The sequence below is a fragment of the Barbus barbus genome, assembly GCF_936440315.1.
Source record: "Barbus barbus genome assembly, chromosome: 15".
Classification (NCBI taxonomy): domain Eukaryota; kingdom Metazoa; phylum Chordata; class Actinopteri; order Cypriniformes; family Cyprinidae; genus Barbus; species Barbus barbus.
In genome coordinates, this window is record NC_136743.1 from 1,980,527 (window position 1) to 2,002,840 (window position 22,314).

Genomic DNA, 22,314 nt, shown 5'->3' on the forward strand with positions numbered 1-22,314 from the left:
TTCTTTGTGAATATCATACTGTAATGATTCCTGTGATCAAAGCTGAATTTCCAGCATCACACGATCTTCAGAAATCATTCTAATATACTGATTTGCTGCTCAGGAAACATTTCTGATTATTATCAATGTTGAAAACAGTTTAGCTGACAAATATGTTTGTGGAAACTGTGATGCATTTAGTTTTTCAGGATTCACAGATGAACAGAAAGTTCAAAACAACAGCATTTATTTGACATGGAAGTCTTTTCTAACATGATAAATGTCTTTACTGTTACTTTTGATCTAATTGATTTGATTTAATGAAATAAAAATATTAATTTCTTACTGATGCCAAACTTTTAAACAGTAGTGTACATTTTTAACTCGTTCCATGGCTATGGGGTTTCACTTGACATCTTTAACAAAAATACAAGCTTCATAATTGAAATCCTCATTAAAATCAAAAGACTGTATTACTCAGTTTTAAAGGCTGGGGAATGAAAGAGGTTGAAATGATTGACTGAAAACATGCCAACTGCTGTCCATACTTGAGTTATAAATAACCTGGAGTATAAAATAAAATGTGTTGTTTTCCAGTAATTGACTGAATCTCTCTTTTCTTGGGTTTAGATGATTGGAGTTGTGCAGGATACCTTTATATTTACATATACTGTATGCATTTAGCTTTTAGACAACAAAGCCTTGACTGTGTTTACAGTGTTTATTCTGATTCATCTGCTGAGACTGAATCTGACAGAAAACTAAAAAGCTTCAGATGCATTGACACATTTCTATTTTTGTTTTTAGTTTAACTTGAAGTGCTAAAATAACTAAAATGAATAATTAATAAAAATTAAAAACATTAAAAAAAACATTTCTTGAAATTAAATAAACACTAACTGAAATAAAACAAATTTTCATATTTATTTAAATTTAGTTTTATTATAGTAATTTTAGTACTTAAGATTTATTTTATTTCAGCAAGTTGTAAAGGCAACATTTTTAATTTTCATTTAGTTGAACTTAAAATAACTAAAAATAATAATGAATGAAATCTAAAACCATAAAAGCATTTTCATTACTTGAAACTAAACAAATGTTAACTGAATTAAAAGAAAACTTTTTATATTTATTTTACTTTTAGTAATTTTGGTATTTCAACCTTATTTTACTTAATTTCTCATTTGCTCATTTAGTAAAATAACTAAAACTAATAATTAAACTCTAAAACCATAAAAATAATTTTCATTGCTTGAAATAAAATAAAATAAATTATATTTATTTTTATTTTAGTTTTAGTAATTTAATTTCTATTTCATTTTTTGCTTGCTCTTTTAGTAAAATTAATAATTAATAAACTAAAACCATAAAAAAATATTTTAATTACTTGAAATAAATGTTGACTGGAATAAAATAAAAAATGTTATAGTTATATTTATTTTAGTTTTGGTTATTTTAGTACATTAAACTGATTTTATTTAATTTCTCATTTGCTCATTTAATAAAATAACTGAAACGAATAATAAATAGAAACTATGCAGACATATAATATTTGAAAAAACTAAAACTAAAATAAAATCAATCAAACTAAAAAAAATGCTTCATGATGCCATAGAGTAACCTTTTTGTCTAAATGGTTCCATAAAGAACCTTTAACATCTGAAGAACCTTTCTGTTTCACAAAAGGTTCTTTGTGGCAAAATAAGGTTCTTTAGATTATAAAAAGGTAAGAAAGAGTTGGTTCCTTTGACTGAATGGTTCCTTTTGGAACCAGAAATGATTCTTCTATGGCATCGCTGTGAAGAACCTTTTAAGCACCTTTATTTTTGAGAGTGTATATATATATATATTACAGAGACCAGAGACCATTTCAACACAGCAAACGTTACTTCACCTTCAAACTTGACTCTGTTTGTTTCTCTCTCTGTTTTCTCAGGACTGACTCGAGCCGAGACTCCGGCGACGGTCCGGAGAGTGACCCATCCTCCCCTGCACCGCCCGTTATCCGGCTCCGCTCTGCTCCCGTGTGTGTTCACCCTTCCAGCCACCCTGCTCCCGGGACACGGCCCCTTCATCCGCTGGAGCCGCGGCTCCGAAGAGCAGGAGCAGACAGTGCTGTCGGCCCGGGACGGGGTGGTCAGGGTGCACCGGGCATATGCGGGTCGGGTCAGTCTGCCCGGATACTCGGCCGACCCACTCAACGCCTCGCTGGCACTTTCCCAGCTCCGCTCCAATGACTCCGGGAGCTTCCGGTGCCACGTCGCCCTGGGAGAAAATTATGAGCAGGATTCGGTCAACCTGGAGGTCACAGGTGAGATCCAAACTGGACTGATTTAATATTCAATTATTGTACTTTTCCTGGATTCATTATACATTATAGTCCTTGAACAATCATGTTATTTTTAACCAAAATTATTAAAAATGGTTTTCAGTAATTCAAATGAAGCTGAAATAAAATTAAACAAAATATATATATTACTGTAGATGAATAACTTAAACTTTAAGGTAAACATTTCTGAGACAAATTTAAATGAACTGAAATAAGTTTAAAATGAAGTACTAAGAAAAACTGAAATTAAAATAGGTATAATCTATATTGAAATGTAAAAATAAAATAAAAATAAATAATAAAAATGACAAAAGCACATAACTTTAACTAAAATGTAAATGAAAAATATAACCTTATTTAAAATATTAATAAATACTAGTATATAAATAATGCTAAAATAGAGTTTGAATTAATAGTTGATTATGAACAGGAGCTGATTTAATATTAAATATGATTTAAATTAAAGACGCAGTAACTGTACTCTTCCTAGACTTAATAAATATTTTATAGCATTACACAGATTTCAGTACAAAATATGATCCTTGCTGTTGTTGACTGAAATCAATCTGAAATAAATTTAAATATAAATATTAGATGAAATTTTTTTGAGAAAATTCGGAATCAACTGAAATAAGTTTAAGCTGCAGTACTAAAATTAATAAAACTGAATTAAAAAAAATAAATATGCAGAAATATGTAGGAAAATCTTTAAAAAGCTTATAAAAAATTTCAAAAGGACATTAAAATTACTAAAACTTTAACTCAAATAATAATGAAAATATAAAAATAAATGCTCATTTGAAAATATTAATAAATACTGTAATATTATATACAGTAAATTATCCTAAATTCCAAACAAGAGCTAGAAATTAGAGTTTGAATTTATATATTTTTATGAATGTGAGCAGATTTAATATTTAAAATCCAGTGTTACTGTACTTTTCCTAATAGAAAATACTAGATACTGTTAATTGAAATAAATCTGAAATTAGCTCAATTTTGCATTGGCAACTAAAATAAGTTTGAAATACCAAAATCACTAAAAATAAAACTGTAAATATAAATTAAATCTAAATAGACATTTTAAAAATATCTAAAAATGACAAAAGAACATGACAAAATTATTAAAACCTAAACTAAAAATAAAATGAAAAGTTAAAATTTTAAACTAATTCAAAATATTTATAAATAATATAATGGTTCATAAATAATACTAAAGTAACACTGCCCTGACATTTGTGAACAAATCTAGATCTAGAAATTAACTGTTTGTTTATATTATTTATAATTATTTTTAATACTAATGTAGAAGAATGTTAGTGTTTTTTAAATCATTTCATAATTTTTTATAAAATAATAGTGTAATGTTTTATTTATACAGTGGCCATTGTTACAGAAATGACTACAGTAATACTGTTATTGGTCCTGTAAGGTCCTCATTTAGCAGTTCAATTAAGAGAAAGTTACAGCTCAATATATTTGTCTGTAAACCCCCAGTGAGTGAGTTAAAATCATTATGAAAGCCATTTTTTGCACGGCTGAAGTGTAATGTGAGCAAAACTGAACCCAGAACAGCAGATTTCAGATAAACATTGAGGAAAAGCGGCGGCTCGTTAAGAGTCCAGGAGTCTGCTGTGAATTAATTACCCTCTCATTACATCCACTCAGACTGTCAATATCAGATTCATTTCAGCTTTTTCCCTCGTTTCTCATCTAACTTTAGCTTGGCTTTATTTTCATTTTCGTCTGAGGCTCTCATTAACTGCTTAATTGGCCGTAACTCTTTAATTAGAGCGGTGAGATTGATTCCCTGCAAACGAGGGCTGTGTGATTCCTGGGGAAAACAGGTGACACCTAAAGAGGGAAATTATGCTAAACCGCAGATAAATCATCTCAAATGTTGTACATAATGTATGCGCTGTGACAGATTGATATTTAGTGATATTATTGATTTAATGCGCTGACACTATCAGATGAGTGCAACATTTTAGCTGATAATGACACTCACTTTGCATCATTAATAGTCTACTATTATTGAACCAACACTAAATTGAATTGAGCTGAATAATGACACTTGATCATTTCATATTTGATTAATGTACTTTTCCTGGACTTATTTTATAGCATTACACACATTTCAGGATACATTATGGTCCTTCAAACAGTGCTTGTTGTTAACTAAAATGATTGAAAATTGTGTTTGGTAATTGAAAGCTGAAATAAAATTAAATATAAATATTACATAAAAAAAAACACTAAACTTGAAGTTCGAAAATTCGAAGAAAATTCTAAATTAAATTGTTAAAATGAAAAATTAAAATAAATTCAATGTAGAAATATATTTTTTTAAATAAATAAAAAATTGTGACAGAAGCACATAAATTAGTTTTTACTAAAATTAATAAAATTATATAATACTATAATTTTTATTAATACTTTTTTTAATGAATCTACACAAATTAAACTCATATTTGTCTTTACAAACTAAGGGACGAGTTGAGCTTTATCCTAATTTGAAACAATTTTAATTTATTAAAGAAATGATTAAAAAATATATAAAAAATGTTAAATTATTCACCTGGGCTGTGTATTTGGACATTATCTTGATGGAACTCTCTACTTCTCCTATACATGGATCTAATGTGAAAACTGTTAATTCATGGCATTCAGCTTTTAATGTTGTGTCTTCTTTTCTAAAATCTTTGTAAAAATATTTTATTGTTATTTGTTTATCTATTAATATTAATTAATATATTTATTATTATTATTTATGTTATTTTATTTATTTAAGTCTTATTTTTTAAGTCTACCAAGGGGTGGGTTTTAAATTTGTGCAGCTGTTTTTTTGTTTTGTACTACTGTTCCACAAAATAAAACTCAATAAACAGTATAAAAAAAAAAAAAAAGTAAAATTATTTATTTCTGTTGTTTTGGTTATAATTAATAATAATACGAATAATAACTGAAAATAATAATAAGCAATTTAAATAATACATTTATTGTATTAATATTATTACTATTCATTCCTTTTTGTGACAAGTGTAAAATAAATGTAAAATATAATGAACTGTCTGACCTCTTCTAAAAGAGAAAAAGTCTAAGATCATTAAAAAACATGAATATTGGCCAGTTATTATCCCAAGTGCTTGTCTGTGCCTCTGGATGTTTTGTGATGTTGATGATTCTGTGTTTTCAGGTGTGGTGTTTCACTACCGTTCTCCCGCGGACCGCTATTCGCTGTCTTTTGCCGAGGCCGTTCGCGCGTGCGAGGAGAACTCGGCTGAGGTCGCGACCCCTGAGCAGCTGTGGGCAGCGTTTCACTCCGGCATGAATAGCTGTTCGGCCGGATGGCTCCGAGACCAGAGCGTCAGGTCTGACTTATGAGCATGAGTCAGGAAACATCAGAGAGTGTCATAGAATGCTAAAACTAATTATATTTATTTTTTTATAAACTGAGGGGGGAGTTAAACTTGATTGTAACCTGAAACATAATTTTAATGAGTAATAATTAAAATAAGAATTTATTTTAGAATTCTGAAATAATTATTTACTCATAATTTATGAATTAATATAATATATTAATATTAATGTTTTATGAACAATGTTTTTGTTATAGGTCAACACAAATTAAACTCAGTTTATAAGGTTGTTCCTGAAGCTTTCAGAAATGTACATATGTATTTAGTGCATAGTATATTTAATAGTATATTATTTAGTATGTTTATTTATTTAGTAAATAATAAATATTGAATGCATAATATGAGCACAGATTTTTCTGTAAATAATCAAATAAATTTAATTATTATTATTGTATTTTTTTATGTTGAAGCCATTACTCACCGTGATTGAAGAATGATTCGCTTACCACTGTTGTTTGATGAACGCCTGAAAAACAGAGCGAGAAAAAAGATAAAAATAATAGGCGCGAATGGAACCGCTAATGGAACCGCGAATGGAACCGCTAATGGAACCACGAATGGAACCGTTAATGGAACCGCTAATAGAACCGCGAATGGAACCGTGAATGGAACCGCTAATGGAACCGCGAATGGAACCGCTAATGGAACCGCGAATGGAATCCCGTTAATGGAACCGCGAATGGAACCGCTAATAGAACCGCGAATGGAATCCCGTTAATGCTACCGCGAATGGAACCGCTAATAGAACCGCGAATGGAATCCCGTTAATGGAACCACGAATGGAACCGCTAATGGAACCGCGAATGGAATCCCGTTAATGGAACCGCGAATGGAACCGCTAATGGAACCGCGAATGGAACTGCTAATGGAACCGTGATTGACAAGCTAACCGGCTAACGAATGCTATCACGCTGCACTCGCGGTTTTAAAAAGCGAACAATCAAATTAGTTTGATCGATAATGCCAGAAATATGGTGGGAATTAAGTTATATATTATCACTTTAAACAACAGAGAGTAAGATCGCAAACCTCTCAGTAGCATGACAGACAGAAGCAATCGATGCTTTACTATTTTATTTATGCATTATGTATTAATATTATATATTATTATTATTATTATTAATTTTAAATAAAAGTAATATTTTAAAAAGAATAGTATAACTTATTTATTTAGAGACTAAATTAAACTGATTTTGTGAAGTTCCTTCTGACAGTTGTGAACTTTAGCAATCACAGCATATCTTTCAGTGTTGATGAAGGACTATTGAGCTGCAGCCAGACAGACACGCTTCACCTTGAGCTATTATAAGGATCCTGTTATAATATTGCAGTGAATTTATTTATTAGCATCTCCATGACAGCACAGCTTTATTTACATATGGATATTTTCACAGTGCAGGTGTTTGGTCTCCTCTCCGCAGGTATCTCGTACAGAGACCCGAGCTCGGCTGCTATGGACACGTAGAGTTTTCTCCTGGAGTGAGGAATTATGGGAAACGGGACCCTTCGGAACTGTTTGACGTTTATTGTTTCGCCAATGACATGCAAGGTGAGATTCCAGAAAACACGTTTACCATGGACAAATGGGATCAATCAAATATTTCAAACCATATCCGACTATTATATTAGTACTAGTATTTCAGGGTTACAGCTGATTTTTCTCTCATAAATAATACTATTATTATTACTATTTGTTATATTAATTGCATATTATGTTTTCATTATATGTTCAATATTTATTATTTACTAAATAAATACATATTTTTCACAAAAAGAATAATACGACTATTATTATTATTTCTTCCAGGGTTGCATCCAATTTTTTAAAAATATATAATAATAATAATAATACATTTTATATTGATTGTTATTTGTTATATTAATTGTATGTCCTGTTTTAATATTATGTATTCAGTATTTATTATTTACTTATTATTATTATTATTATTATTAAGTAAATACATAAACTAAATAATATACTAGTAAGTATACTATGTACTAAATAAATTTAAATAAAAAAATTAATGTAAAATATTAATGCATAATATGCAATTAAAGTAGTAAAACAATAACAATAATAATTGTATTTTTATTTTATTATATATTTACAGAAAAGTCAACACTCAACAGTAACTCTGAAAGCAATTATTAGTGATCTATCTATCTATCTATCTATCTATCTATCTATCTATCTATCTATCTATCTATCTATCTATCTATCTATCTATCTATCTATCTATTACAGTAATACCACAGAAATGTATGTGGAGCTGTTAGTCACAACATATGAATAATTCATAACCATTTTAAAAAAGGTGCGTTTTTAATCATTTACCAAAAATGAAAAATGTTAAGATGCTTTCAGATGTAATAGAAATCAATGTAATGGGTTTTTGATGATGCTGTTTGATGCATGATGCTGTTTTGTAACATTTATTATAAACTCCCTGCACATATTTACTGAAAGTGTTGTGCATCCAGCTGTTTTGCTCGTGTATTTGTGCAGGTGAAGTGTTTCCCGCGAGCGTTCCTGACAGACTGACTCATCCGGAGGCCGTGGCTCAGTGTGCGGCTCTGGGCGGCCGGCTGGCGACCGTGGGTCAGCTCTATCTAGCCTGGAGCTCTGGGCTGGACCACTGCGAGCCGGCCTGGCTGTCTGATAGCAGCGTGAGGTTTTCCATCAGCTCGCTGCGCTCAGACTGTCCTGCTGGAGAACCAGGCATCCGAACCGTTTCACCATCAGAACTGAGCAACGGGACGGCGCGCTTCGATGCTTTCTGCTATAGAGGTATGCATTAGCATTAGTGGTGTAAATCAGATGGTTCGTCACGATACGATATCGATTCTCATACCCGGCGATACGATATTTGCCGATACCTCAAAAACTTCTACAATACGATTTGATACAGGATTATCTCGATCGATTTATCGATATCATGATATTATATACCTATTTTAAATAACCATCAACATTTTTATTAAAGGGGTCATCGGATGCGACACGCACTTATACAAGTAGTTTGAACTGAAATGTGTGTTAGCAGTGTGTACACAACCACCCTATAATGATAAAAATAAAGATTTTTTTTAATCTCATTAAATAATTTCCCCTGTCTCAAATCGAGCCGATCCCAGAGCCCCTCCCACATGACACTAGCGTTTTACCTTAGACCCGTCCTGAGTGATCTGTTATCACTGTTTCGATGCTGGAGCAGGTGTAGACAAGAATGGCTCCTAAACGATTGAGGTGTCTTGTTGTTGGATGTAATAATGAACATAGCAGTCGTCATTTACTCCATACATCTGAGCCGCTGCAGACACAGTGGATTACCTTTGTCTTTGAAGGGAATGTGCCCTATCTAAATGTGTCTACTCCAGAAGAAGTGAGTGTACGTTTTTTCAATGAATCTTTGCAAATCGGCTTTCCTAATAATGTCCTAATTAGCAAGTTTCACGATGAATGCAGTTAAAGTTCACCATCTCTCAGAGAGTGACTCAGAAGAGTGGGTCGGGGTCAGCAGAGCTCATTAGCATTTAAAGCGACATGCAATAAAACCGCTTGCTATAGACAGAGCTGTTTTTGACAGGGTAAAAAGGGTGTTGTTTTACATTACCATTGAAAAATTTTAACCAAACTATGTTACAAACTTTTCATTAAGACCCTAAAGAATCATATCAACTTGTGGAAAATGGGCATCCGATGACCCTTTTAACTCACAAATGCAACCAAAATATAGAACATGAACATTTATCTGAAATTCTCATATCCTGTACCTCAATTGGGACAGTTTAAGAGTGTCTAAAAAATAAGGCAAATAAGGTGATGTTAAAACAACTGGAAATGGAAAGTCGTTCACTGCATTATTCAGTGCTGTTTTTGTATACTTCACATTTATAAATGTAGGATATTCCATGCATTAAGAACATTTGCATACTTTACACACCGGTATGTCATTCTGAACATCTGTACATATTCATCTGACAGACGTTAATCCAAGGTGATTTACAGCGCATTCAAGATTTACATTTGATCAGCTTGTGTGTCTCTGCTAATTGAACCCGTGGCCTTGCCGTTTCATGCACATTCTCCAGCGGTTGAGTAATGTGTTTGGAGAGAGAATCTGAGTGATTGAATTTAATGTGTCAACAGAAAAGAAAGCGCAGAAGCCTCTCACAGGCATCGTGAAGTCCTTACTGAGACCGTGGAGGTACATGACCGGAGACGAGAGTTCAGAGGACACGTCCGAATCATATTCCTCCAGCAGCGGTACGATTCATTTCAGCGATCAGCACTGAATTATTTGGGTGTTCATTTGTGATTTCGCTCACTCACTTTCACTTATACTGAGCAGAGTTCATCATTCATTGCAGCTAGATTAAATACTAAATCCAGCAGAACTTCTTATTTTTCCCCAGAGCTCCACTTATAATATTATTCAAGGTTTCTGCATCAGAGAATAATTTTTCAGGATCATTTTCATCCTCATTTAGAAATTAAAGTAGACATATCACACACAGTTTCACTCAATCTATAAAGTAGTATTGCATCCTTCATATCTCTAAAGAGTCTTTAGTTTTATCATATTTATAAAAGAAAAATACAGCTTTATGATTCTCTCCGAAAACAGATGAGCTCCTGGAGGCTTAATGAAAACTTAACGCAACTTGTACGAAACTGGAAGGAGTGTATTTGGCACAGAAATACTTTAGCACAGTTCTACATCTAAATATTTTTTTAAACTTTGGCCATGTTTAGCATGGGAATGCAACTCTATAACAGTGTAAATAACTCAACATGCATGAAATGGCATTAGACCCCCCCTTTAAACTCTTAAACAGCCTCTTTAATTCACCCATCTTTCTTTGCAACAAAATACTGATATACTAATCCCGCAGAACGTCTGTTTTATTGCTAAAGAGACCATATTTTACCTTTATTTTTTTCACCGAAGTGCACAAGTTTTTTTGCATTAAAATAATTATATTTAAGAAAAATGTTTATTCAGGACCATTTTCACCCTCTCAGGCTATTTTTGTTGCTTTTCAGTTCTGTTTCTAAATGACTTTACAAACTTTTTTTTTTATTTAAATTCTACTGATTTAAATATTTCATGTGATGTTAGAAGGTTTTGTAGAAGTTAGAATGAGTTGAAAATGATTAAGAAATCAGTAATATTCTTCAGCAAAAGTGTTTTATGTGAATTATAGCTGCCATGGTGTCAGTAATATTTTTACTTAATACTTTTAATTAATACTATTATTCATCAAGGATGCATTAAATTCATAAAAAGGGACAGTATAGACATTTAGTGTTATTTTTTCCCCAGAAGTTCGCTTATCAAATTAGTCTTTGCATTAAAAAATTCATGCAATTTATTTAAAAATTTATATTTATATATTATATATTTTAAAAAAAAAAATTTGCTTTTAAGTTCTTTTTCTAAATGTCTTTTATGACAACCTACCATTCAAAAGTTTAGGGTCAGTGTGATTTTTTTTTTTTTTTTTTTTAAGAAATTAATACTTTTATTTATGGAGGATGAATTAAGTTGCTCAACAGTTACAGTAAAGACATTTATAATGTTTCAGAAGATTTCTATTTCAAATAAATTCTGTTGTTTTAAACTGTCTATTCATCTGGGCAGCACAACTGTTTTCAACATTGATGATAATCAGAAATGTTTCTTGAGCAGGAAATCAGTATATTATATTATATAGTTGATAAAGTTTGTTATTTATTGTAATCGCAGTGCAGCCAATGAATGAGCAAGATGAGTTATTGTTAAATGCCCTGTTTCACTTAGAAAAGTGTCATATCTTGAAAGTAAAAAGTGTTGTTTCGATGTTAAATTATCTGTCTGTATTTTAGATGCACAGACTGCCGGCCAGCCGGACCTGCCTGACCTTCAACCCGCTAACTGGACCAGACAGGTGGATCTGGACAAAGAGCCGCTCATGGCCGGCGAGGGCACCGAGCTCTCGGCCGAGTATCTGACAGTCCGTCTGCGAGCCGGAGACACGTCTCTGGACTGGAGCGGCCAGCTGGACTCCTTCCCAGACAGCCAACAGGTGCTTCCGGATCTGAGTCCTGGCGGGTCGGCCCGAGAGGAAGAGGACCAGGATGAAGGTCTGTCCGGTCAGTCTGTGAGTCCTGCGGCTGCTTCAGAGACTCCTCAAGAAAAGGCCAAAAGTTCCCTCACCAGCATCGCCAGCTCGTTATGGAAACCCTGGAGCTACTTGACTGGAAGTGAAGCAGAGGCGACGACTAAGAGTGCTGCTGCGACGGAGACAACCGCGGCGGACAGCAGAACCACTGCAACGCCCAGATCAGGTAAATATGAAAGAAAAGGATTTCTGTTTCTGATCTGAACTGTAGCTGAGGACTTCTGATGGATCGGTGAGAGAAATGGATGTGACACAACAAAAATGTCTGATTTAGATTATTTTTTTCTGATGCATTTTAAGTATAATATAACATATATATATCAATATTTGAAGAGTTCAGATGCAAAATAAATTTTGAAAATGTGCATTTTTATCAGGCTCCTATGTGTAGGTTCAGTAATTTCACTTTAATAGCAATGAGAAAAATGCAAATTTTAGAAGAAAATTTCAAACGGCACTTAGAGGCTTTTTCATCTGAACTCTATTTTTAAAAATCCACAATATCAATAATACATTTTGAAATAATTTTTGATGTTCCGTCCAGACTGTTGTATCGCTTGAAGTACTGAAATAACAAAAAGTAAATAAACTAAAAATGATAATAAAATTAAAAAATTAAAAATAATTACAAACTAAACAGATGTATTAAAAAACACAAAAACTAGTAAAAATGACAAACACAATCAAATTGCTAAAATTTTTAAATGAAAACAGAAAATATAAAAATGTTATCTTTTTCAGAATATTAACAAAAACATTCAAAGTATATGATGTTTTGTTGGGGGTTTTTTGGTGCTATTTTTCTGAGAAATATATCCATACTTTCTTTAAAACACTGTAGAAAATAAGAATGCAGCAAAGTAAAATTATTTTGATAAAACTTTAGCATTTTTGACTAAACTAAATTAATCCGAGATACTTTTTTATTATTAAAATGTAAAACAGAATATATACAAACTGAAACAGAATTAAACAAACAAAAAAAAAGATTTCATTGGGTGCTAAAAATGTTATTTTTGTGAAACGTTTAATAAACGGGGGAAATTCATTTTATAGGGACCTAAAAAAAATTATTTGTTTATTTATTTACAGTTGTGGTCAGAATTATTGAAACCCTTGGTAAATATGATCATAGAAGGCTGTGAAAATTAACCTGCTTTGTTAATCCTTTTGATCTTTTATTTAAAAAATTCACAAAAAGTTAACCTTTCATTGGATAATAAGAATTTAAAATGGGGGGAAATATCATTATGAAATAAATGTTTTTCTCTAATACACACTGGTCACAATTAACGACACCTTTTTATTCAATACTTTTTGAAACCTCCATTTGTCAGTTAAACAGCTCTAAATGTTCTCCTATAATGCCTGATGAGGTTAGAGAACACCTGACAAGAGATCAGAGACCATTCCTTCATCCAGAATCACTCCAGATCCTTCAGATTCCCAGCTCCATGTTGGTGCTTCTTCTCTTCAGTTCACCTCACTCATTTTCTACAGGGTTCAGGTCAGAGGACTGGAATGGCCAGCAGAAGCTTGGTTGTGTGCTCAGTGACCCATTTTTGTGTTGTTTTTGAGGTTTGTGTTTGGATTATTGTAAGGTTGGAAGATCCAAACATGGCCCATTATAAGATTTCTAACAGAGTCAGTCACTTATTGATTTTTTATCTGTTGGTATTTGATAGAATCCATGATGTCATGTGTCTAAACAAGATGTCCAGGACCTCCAGCAGAAATATAGGCCCACAACATCACAAATACAGCAGTATATTTCATTGTACACATGGGGTACTTTTTATCCCTGTGTTCACCAAACCCATCTTGAGTGTTTGCTGCTAAAAAGCTCATTTTTTAGTTTCATCTGACCATAGAAGCCAGTCCCATTTGAAGTTCCAGTCCTGTCTGATAACTGAATATGCTGGAGATTGTTTTTGGATGAGCTAGGAGAATTTTTCTTGAAATCCTCCCAAACAACATGTGGTGATGTAGGGGCTGTTTGACAATTTTTTTTTAAGGTTTTCTGACCCCGAGACTCAACTATTTTCTGCAATTCTCCAGCTGTGATCCTTGGAGAGTCTTTAGCCACTCAAACGCTCCTTCTCACCGTGCATTAGGACGATATAGACACACGTCCTCTTCCAGGCAGTTTCTTTACATTTTCTGTTGATTGGAAATTCTTAATTATTGCCCTGATGGTGGAGATGGGGATTTTCACTGCTCTAGCTCTTTTCTTAAAGCCACTTCACTAATTTGTGAAGCTCAATTATCTTTTGCTGCACATCAGTAATATATTCTTTGTTTTTTCTCATTGTGATGGATGATTAAGGGAATTTGGGTTTTGTTTTCCCTCCTATTTATATTTCTGTGAAACAGGAAGCCATGGCTGGATAATTTCATGTTCATAATCACCCTAGAGTGCTCAAAATTGTGAATATGAATGGGAATATACTTCAGAGATATTTTACTCTTAAGAATTTCTAGGGGTGCAATAATTGTGTCCAACGTGTGTTTGAGAAAAACATTTATTTCATAATGATATTTCCCCCCATTTTAAATTCTTATTATCCAATGAAAGGTTAGCTTTTTGTGAATTTTTTAAATAAAAGATCAAAAGGATTAACAAAGCAGGTTAATTTTCACAGTCTTCTTTGATCATATTTACCAAGGGTTTCAATAATTCTGACCACAACTGTATTTATTTTAAATGGTTGTTAGTATAAGTTTTTCTTTATTTCTATTAATTAGACATGCTTTTTGGTTATTATAGTTTTTTATTGTTATTATAAATTAGCTTTAAAAAACTTAAATACAAAATTTTAATTTTACCTTGGCAACTAACTAAAATAAAATAAGTTGAAGTTACTAAAGTCACTAAAACTGAAATAAAATTTCAATCTTTTTTGATATAGCAGCTCTTTTTTTATGTCTTCCGTTTTAATTTTTGTTTGTTTCAGTTATTGTGTTTTGTGCTCTTGTAATTTTTATTGATTTTTTTAAATATATATATTTTTTAATATAACTTTTAAATAAACTGTTGTAGAAGTTTCATAATTGCACTTTATTAGACATGCTTTTTGTGAAAGCATGGGGCCTACTCTAGTGTGAAGTGTGATTTAGAGTGTTGCTGAGAGTTAGTCGGATAAATCAAGCTCAAGTCCAGCGGGAGGAAGTCAGGAGAATGAGAGAAGGAAGTTGAGATCATTGATGTTATTCTGTCAGCTTTGCTTTAACCAGAACCTGAGATTGTGGTCTCTGTTTGTCGAGGAGGGCTGAGCGTTAGAGTTTGAGGATTGAGTTGGTGTCCTCTCTGCTCTCCTGTCTTCATTAATACAGATACCTTGTTTGGCCCAAACTGAACCCGGCAGCATTAATGTTTAACGGCAAATGGAAACTTAGGCCTGTCGCCTACATTATTAAAGTGCATTTTCCATGAAGGCAGAATTCTGGCTCTGTCCCTGTGGAAGCGTCATAATTGAGGGTTGAAAGCTTGAGACGGGAAGCCAGAAACTGGAAAAGTGCAACCTGTACTGTACATTCCAGTGCTTTGTGTGGTTAGTTCTGCTGATTCAGCCATTCAACCTCAATGGCTGTGATGGAACTGGTAGAAGCGATTTCTTCTTCACTGGATAATAATGAATATACTGTGGGGGTGTTCCTAGATTTAAAAAAAAAAGCTTTTGACACTATTGATTATGGATTACTGATGATGAAACTGGAGAGATATGGTATAAGAAGGAAAGCTTTTGCTTGGATAAAAAGTTACCTTGATGACAGATATCAATTTGTACAAATGAATAATGTTAAATCAGATTTAATGAAAGTTACTTGTGGTGTTCCACAAGGTTCGGTGCTAGGCCCTAAGTTGTTTGTACTGTACATAAATTATATTTGTATATAAGTGTCTAAAGTATTAAAAATGGTTTTGTTTGCTGATGACACTAATTTATACTGTTCTGGGAAAAGTTTGGAACAGCTTCTGAATACAGTGGAAATCGATTTGAGGGTTTTAAAAAAAATGGTTTGATGATAACAGACTTTCACTGAATTTAAGTAAAACAAAGTTTATAATATTCACTAATCGACAAAACAAAGTTTTAATTGATTATGTTGGAAATCAAGCCGATATAAAGCTGTTTTGACACAATTTGCATTGTTAAAAGCGCTATACAAATAATATTGACTTGACTTGTGAAAAGTGTCGCCTATTCAGTTAATTATGTATAAAGCCTTGCTTATGCCTACACCTTTTTCGGTAACTATGTATTTTTATTTATTTTGTGAAAATTTGTCTGTGAGGACCGGGATAAAATTATTATTGATTGTTTGATATACAAGACATACCAAAACCAACAGACAGTTCACCCAATATTTGTGCGCTGTTCTATAATGTGAAGCGTTTCAAACCATTTGTGAGGGTTCATTTAAATTAGGATGCTGCCTTGGGCCAGGAACAAATGCAGCCGCGAGCGTTTGGCCTGCGGCCATACTAGCAATCGGTTATTAGCGTCTAGCAATGCAAGATTGATTTTGTGCACCATTGCATTGTGAAATGTATCAGCATGCAATTCATAACCGAACGCAAGCATATGCACTGGCCAAGTGTTTTTATCTCACGATTCAGACTCTTTTTTTTTTCCTCATAAATCTGAGTTTATATCTCACAATTTTGCCTTTTTTTCCTTGAAATTTTGCGGGTGGAAAAGTCAGCATTGCGAGATATAAACTAAGAATTACAAAATGTAAATTTCAAACCATTTTCAGATTTTTCCACCACAGGACAAAATAAAAAAATAAAAATAAAAAAATTGTGAGGGAAAAAGTCAGAATTTCAAGGATTTCTATTTTTTTATTTTTAGATTTATATCTCGTAATTTAGTCTTTTTGTTTTGCAATTTAAAAAAAATACAAATAACAGAAATTGCCAGAAAAAAAGTCAGAATTGTAAAATAAAAGTTACATTTACCTGTTTTATTTATTTTTTATTTTTATATCTCAAAAATGATGTGTTAAATTATGAGTTAAGTATGTTTCTGCATACTAGACAGCAGGGCAGCTCACTAGGTTTTGGAACAGAGCTACTTTCTTTTGTAATCACTTTTTTAGATATTCATTGTAAAATATCCATCGCTTTTGTACTACTGCAATTTAATCAGCCATCAGTTAGTTCTCCTACTGTTATATGAAATTATATTTCAGTGCATTAAGTGAAAACATGGGGGTGCACAATGTGAACAAAGAATGCTGTGGATGTTAAGATCAGACGTCACCTGCCTATTTAATTAAGGCTGGAATCAGTGTTATTTTAGTATTATTTGTATGCTATTATAGTATTTATCAGTATTTTAAATTATAAAACAGCTTTAAATAACTTAAACCCAATTTATTTTAGTTAGTTGCCAAGGCAACATCTCAAATTTTAATTTACGTTACTAATACCTAAAGTAATATATTGAAAAATAGCTGTGATTTTTTATATTTTCATTCATTTTAATTTTAGTTTCAGTCATTTTGTTTTGTGTTTTTCCATTGATTTTATTTTACTTTTCTATATCAGTTGTAGTTTTGTTCATTTTAAATTTTAAAACTGAAACTCATTTTATTTCAGTTGGTTGCTAAGGCAATATTTCTAATTTTTTCATCTAATATTTGATTCGATTTTAGCTAACTGAAATCAAAATAATTGATTTGTTTTGTTATTTTGAGTGATTTATTTATTTTTTATTTATTATTATTTTTATAGTTATTTATATTTTTCTTAAATGTATATATGCATGTGTGTGTATTTATATATGCAGAATAAATATACACAGCACACACATATATTACGTAAACAATATATATAATTGACTTATTTTATTTTTATTTTTAATTTAATTTTAAATCTTTTATCATTTATGTTTTAAAAATGTTTCTATTGAACTTTATTTATAATTAACACTAACAGCACCGGTTGTGTTGGTGTTTGTCTCTATAGGATTGATGTCATGGTGGAGTCGCTCTTGGCTGCCCGGTCCTTCAACCGTCACTGATAAATTAATCACCTCCTTTCTGCCCACGAGTTCAGTCATACCGACGACTGTCCCACCAAACGCCACCAGAGACGGACCGAGCGACAATCAGACCAGTCGACCCACACAGGACAGTCCGGTGACGGCGGCCGATTGGGTCGTAGTGACCGAAATACCCGAGCAGAAAACCCAAACCCCTGAACCCAAAGTCTTCGTCTCGACTGAGAACTTCTCCGGAGAGAGTCAAGTGCCAGAGACAGAGGGCAGCTCGTGGGGCGACACGTACCCGTCGTCCCAAACGCCGCTGACTGTGGAGATCACGAGCACAGGTTCCTTCTCCACCGCTGCACATGGGCTCGAGGCTCGCGGAGAAATCCAGTACAGACGCAGAAACAAACCCAAGAGACTCAACCAGAGCACCACTGAGACGGCCACGAGCATGACGACTCCCTCCACCACGATGTCCAGCACTGGAGACACTGCAACGACCCTCTCGACATCTGCAGACGACACTCAGACATCAAGCTTCGTCACGACGGTTCCCAGCGGCGTAGAGCAGGACCTGAGCACCGCCGAGGCCGTCAGGAAGAACAGCTCCACTGGAGAAGAAGGTAACTTATCTAATTCATCATTTTCATTAGGGTGATAAACGATATCAGATCAAGATTCACCGTTTCAATTGAGAAAACCTACCATCAAAAACACACAGGGTGACCATATTTAAGTTTTCAAAAAAGAGGACAGTGGGGGCAAGATGCAGCCGGGGGGGGGGGGGGGGGGGGGGTACATATTTTACAGTCACCGTTATGCAGATTGATCATAAACACAGCTAAAAGGCTTCCCATCATCTAGCCTACCACAGTTTTATCATAGGTAGAATGCATACCTATAGGTTTGAATACAAGCATTTCAGTCAAATGTAATTTATGCAATATTTCAAACTCTTAACCCACGGGAGAAAATGAACCCTCTGCAGCAGTTTAAAATCAGCCCAATTCCGTGGCAAAAAATACAGATTTGGCAACCCTGAATCCAACACGAGCTGCATCCAAAGCAATTTAAATACCCTGCATATCAACAGTGGCTCCTTTTGTCTTAAGGGTAAATTTTTCAAAATTGAGATTTATAAATCATCTGAAAGATGAATAAATAAGCCTTCCATTGATTTATGGTTTGTACGGAGCCCCTAAGAGCTCATGGTGGTGGAAAGATTTCGGGGTGGGTGAAAAAAATTCGGGGTGGGAGGAAAAAAATTTTCATTTTTGCGAGAGAACGCAAAGTTTTGCGAGGGAACGCAAAAGATTTGAAAAATATTTTTTCCTCCCAGACCAAATTTTTTTTCACCCACCCCGAAATCTTTCCACCACCATGAGCTCTTAGGGGCTCCGTAGGTCTGTTATGATAGGACAATATTTGTCTGAGATACAACTATTTGAAAATCTGGAATCTGAGGGTGCAAAAAAATCTAAATATTGAGAAAATCTCCTTTAAAGTTGTTCAAATGAAGTTCTCAGCAATGCATATTACTAATCAAAAATGAAGTTTTAATATATTTACGGTAAGAAATTTACTAAATATCTTCATGGAACATGATCTCTACTTAATATCCTAATGATTTTGTTCATAAAAGAAAAATCTATAATTTTGACCCATACAATGTATTTTTGGCTATTGCTACAAATATACCCCAGCGACTTAAGACTGGTTTTGTGCTCCAGGGTCACATATTAGAATGTTTGCGTGAGCAGGCAGTAATGGTCAGAAATTCAGCGGGAGCAGGATTAAGAAAACACTCCTGCGCAGGGCTTTAATACAAAAACGCACACAATGAATGCCGACTGTAGAAAGCAAAAGCCGAATTCCAGACATTGTGGGCGATTTAGAAATCCCGGCCGGATGTATAATTTTAGGTCCAAAAAGAGGACATGTCCGGCGAAAAGAGTACGTATGGTCACCCTACTGAAACTCAAAGAGTAAACCTAAATAGTTTGGTTTAACTTGAAGAAATTATGACAGAAATATATTACTATTCTATGATAAAATCTTCAAAGTAGTAGTGATAATAATGATAAAAGTCCCCCTGTATTAAAAAATATTTTCCTTTAAAACTCATTTTTGACATATTGAAATGTTTTTTCTTGTGAAAATAATTTTCTCATGCCTTAAAATAGCTTGAATGTAACCCCACACCCTTGCCTCATTTACTATACTCGGATTTATGAATATGCAAATGAGCTCCGCCTCCACTCAGTCACACCAGCCAGGGCCTCCTGATCCACGGGTAATGAGTCATAAAACTACAGTTTTAAGGAGAAAATACTCAGCAGTGGTGTTTATTAGAATTTGCGCTTGGTTTGTCTAAAAGCAAATTAAAAACACCATATAGACAAATAAACAGCATAACAAACTTGATTTACACTACAGGGGGACTTTAAGGAATATCATACAAGCTGATGTTTCATCCCTGTTTTTATTTGCACAGTTCTGTTGTACAGCGCCTTATTTTACAGAAAATAAAAATGCAAAGTTTGTTTTAAATTAATTGATTAATTAATTATTTTTTTATTTTGATTACATTTTAAAAGATTGATTTAATCGTTTTATTATTTTTATTAAAATAAACTTTTATTAATTAATTTCTTTAGACATAATTTTTGATAAATTTGTATTAAATCATAAAACATGAAAAATTTAAATCCTGAATTTTTTTTAAAGTGAAAAAAATTGAAAATTGAACGTGTAATAAAATTGCAATGTTTTATTGTAAATTAATTTTTACATTTTCAATTGATTACATTTTAAAAGATTGATTTAAATAGTTGTAATAATATATAAAAAAAATATTAATTAATTTCATTAGACATGGTATTTGATACATTTGTAATAAATCATAAAACACAGAATCCAGAAAAAAAGAAAAACTCTTAATGTACTCATAAAGTACCTTATGTATGCCATTTTTAAAAGAATATACACCAAATTCAGAATATACACCTTATTGATGCATATTATATTCAGCAAAGCAGATGAACCCAGAATATGAACACAATTCTCTAAATTGCATATTAAGTACTTTACTTATAATGGTTTATAACTTTGCACATTGCATTCATATTCTGTGTTAATCTGCTGGCCTGTACATAGTATGCTTTATTAATAAGGTGTATACTGAATTTGATTCTCCAGTATCACTGTTTTAAAACATTAAGCCATAAGGGTTTTCTTTACAATGGTCTTCTATGGGAAAACGCTGCCATATAAAATTCCATGTAATTGCCTTAATTGCATCTAGTGTTAATGAAAACTACTCAAACACACAAGCTTTGTTCATATAGTCTTTTTATTTAATGGAGAAAACGTCACAGAATCACCTAAGTGTAAAATTAACAATTTAACTACAAGTCTAAACCAACACTTGCATTTTTCAAGATCACCATCTGATTTTAGGAACGGAATGAGCAAAACTAAATTAACAAGCCACTCTGGATACCTATTATCCGAATTACATGTGACATAACAACACCATTTTAGCATAATTAAAGGAATTTGGCAAAAGAAAAGGAGGTTTGTATGTGTCTGACAGTTCAGTAAGCTTTAAAGCTTAGAGTCAGAATGTCAGAAATATCAGCGCAGCGATTTGATTGGCTATTTAAGCTGTCAGTCATTTATCTGTCATGAGGTCAATTGAATGTGGAAATGCCAAAATCCCTTAAAATCTGACATGAATGGTGTCAAACATTGTTTATAACCCTCAAATAGTGCTAAACGCTGTATATTTCAGGCTGAACAGCCAATGCACAAATGCAGAGTAGAGCAAAAGATGAATGCTATAAGTTTAGTAAACACCAGGCAGCGGCTTTGCTGATTGGCTGTTGAATATGGAAGGCGGGACTTAGAGTGATCATATTTGGTGTTCCAATTTCTCTCATTCATTGCTGTTACTGGTGGTTTTATACAGTCTTTTGATAAGAAATATATTTTTAATAATCTGTGAATCAGATGTGGCAGGTGGTTGGATGTCCAGGTGCGGGAAAGTTGACTTTAATTATGTGCTGAGTGTATGCTTGGGTGGAGAGCTCTCTCAAATGAATATTCATATTGGTTTCATGAATATTAATGATCTGTTTCCCACAGATTTGCTTATAATAGTGAGAGCTGTTATAGTGAAGAGGCTTATGGCCGTTAAGAGATATTTGGACGTCAAAATGGATGTTAGTGAGACAAAAAATAGGTTTCACAGCAGTTCTGCTGATTGTCTGGCGTAGCAACCAAACCTTGATAATTAGTGAGGACATGGGAGATAATTATAAAACTTATTAGCTCTGCTCATGAATATTAATAACACTTGGATTGTTGTGGACTGCAGGTCAATGATGAACTTTTGTTCATTGATTGGAAAGAAAATATGATATAT

At 33.1% G+C, this 22,314-nt stretch overlaps 1 protein-coding gene across 1 annotated transcript in view; it reads left to right on the forward strand.

Annotated features, from left to right (window-relative positions):
- LOC306880924 (neurocan core protein-like) overlaps positions 1-22,314 on the forward strand; it is a gene marked incomplete at both ends in the record, with an annotated part of 93,214 nt that overhangs the window by 37,223 nt on the left and 33,677 nt on the right. The window contains 7 exons of the mRNA XM_079434731.1: positions 1,916-2,290; positions 5,505-5,679; positions 7,149-7,276; positions 8,234-8,515; positions 9,878-9,994; positions 11,597-12,058; positions 17,867-18,511. Coding sequence (XP_079290857.1) covers positions 1,916-2,290; positions 5,505-5,679; positions 7,149-7,276; positions 8,234-8,515; positions 9,878-9,994; positions 11,597-12,058; positions 17,867-18,511 — 2,184 coding nt within the window. The remainder of the gene's footprint in view (positions 1-1,915; positions 2,291-5,504; positions 5,680-7,148; positions 7,277-8,233; positions 8,516-9,877; positions 9,995-11,596; positions 12,059-17,866; positions 18,512-22,314) is intronic.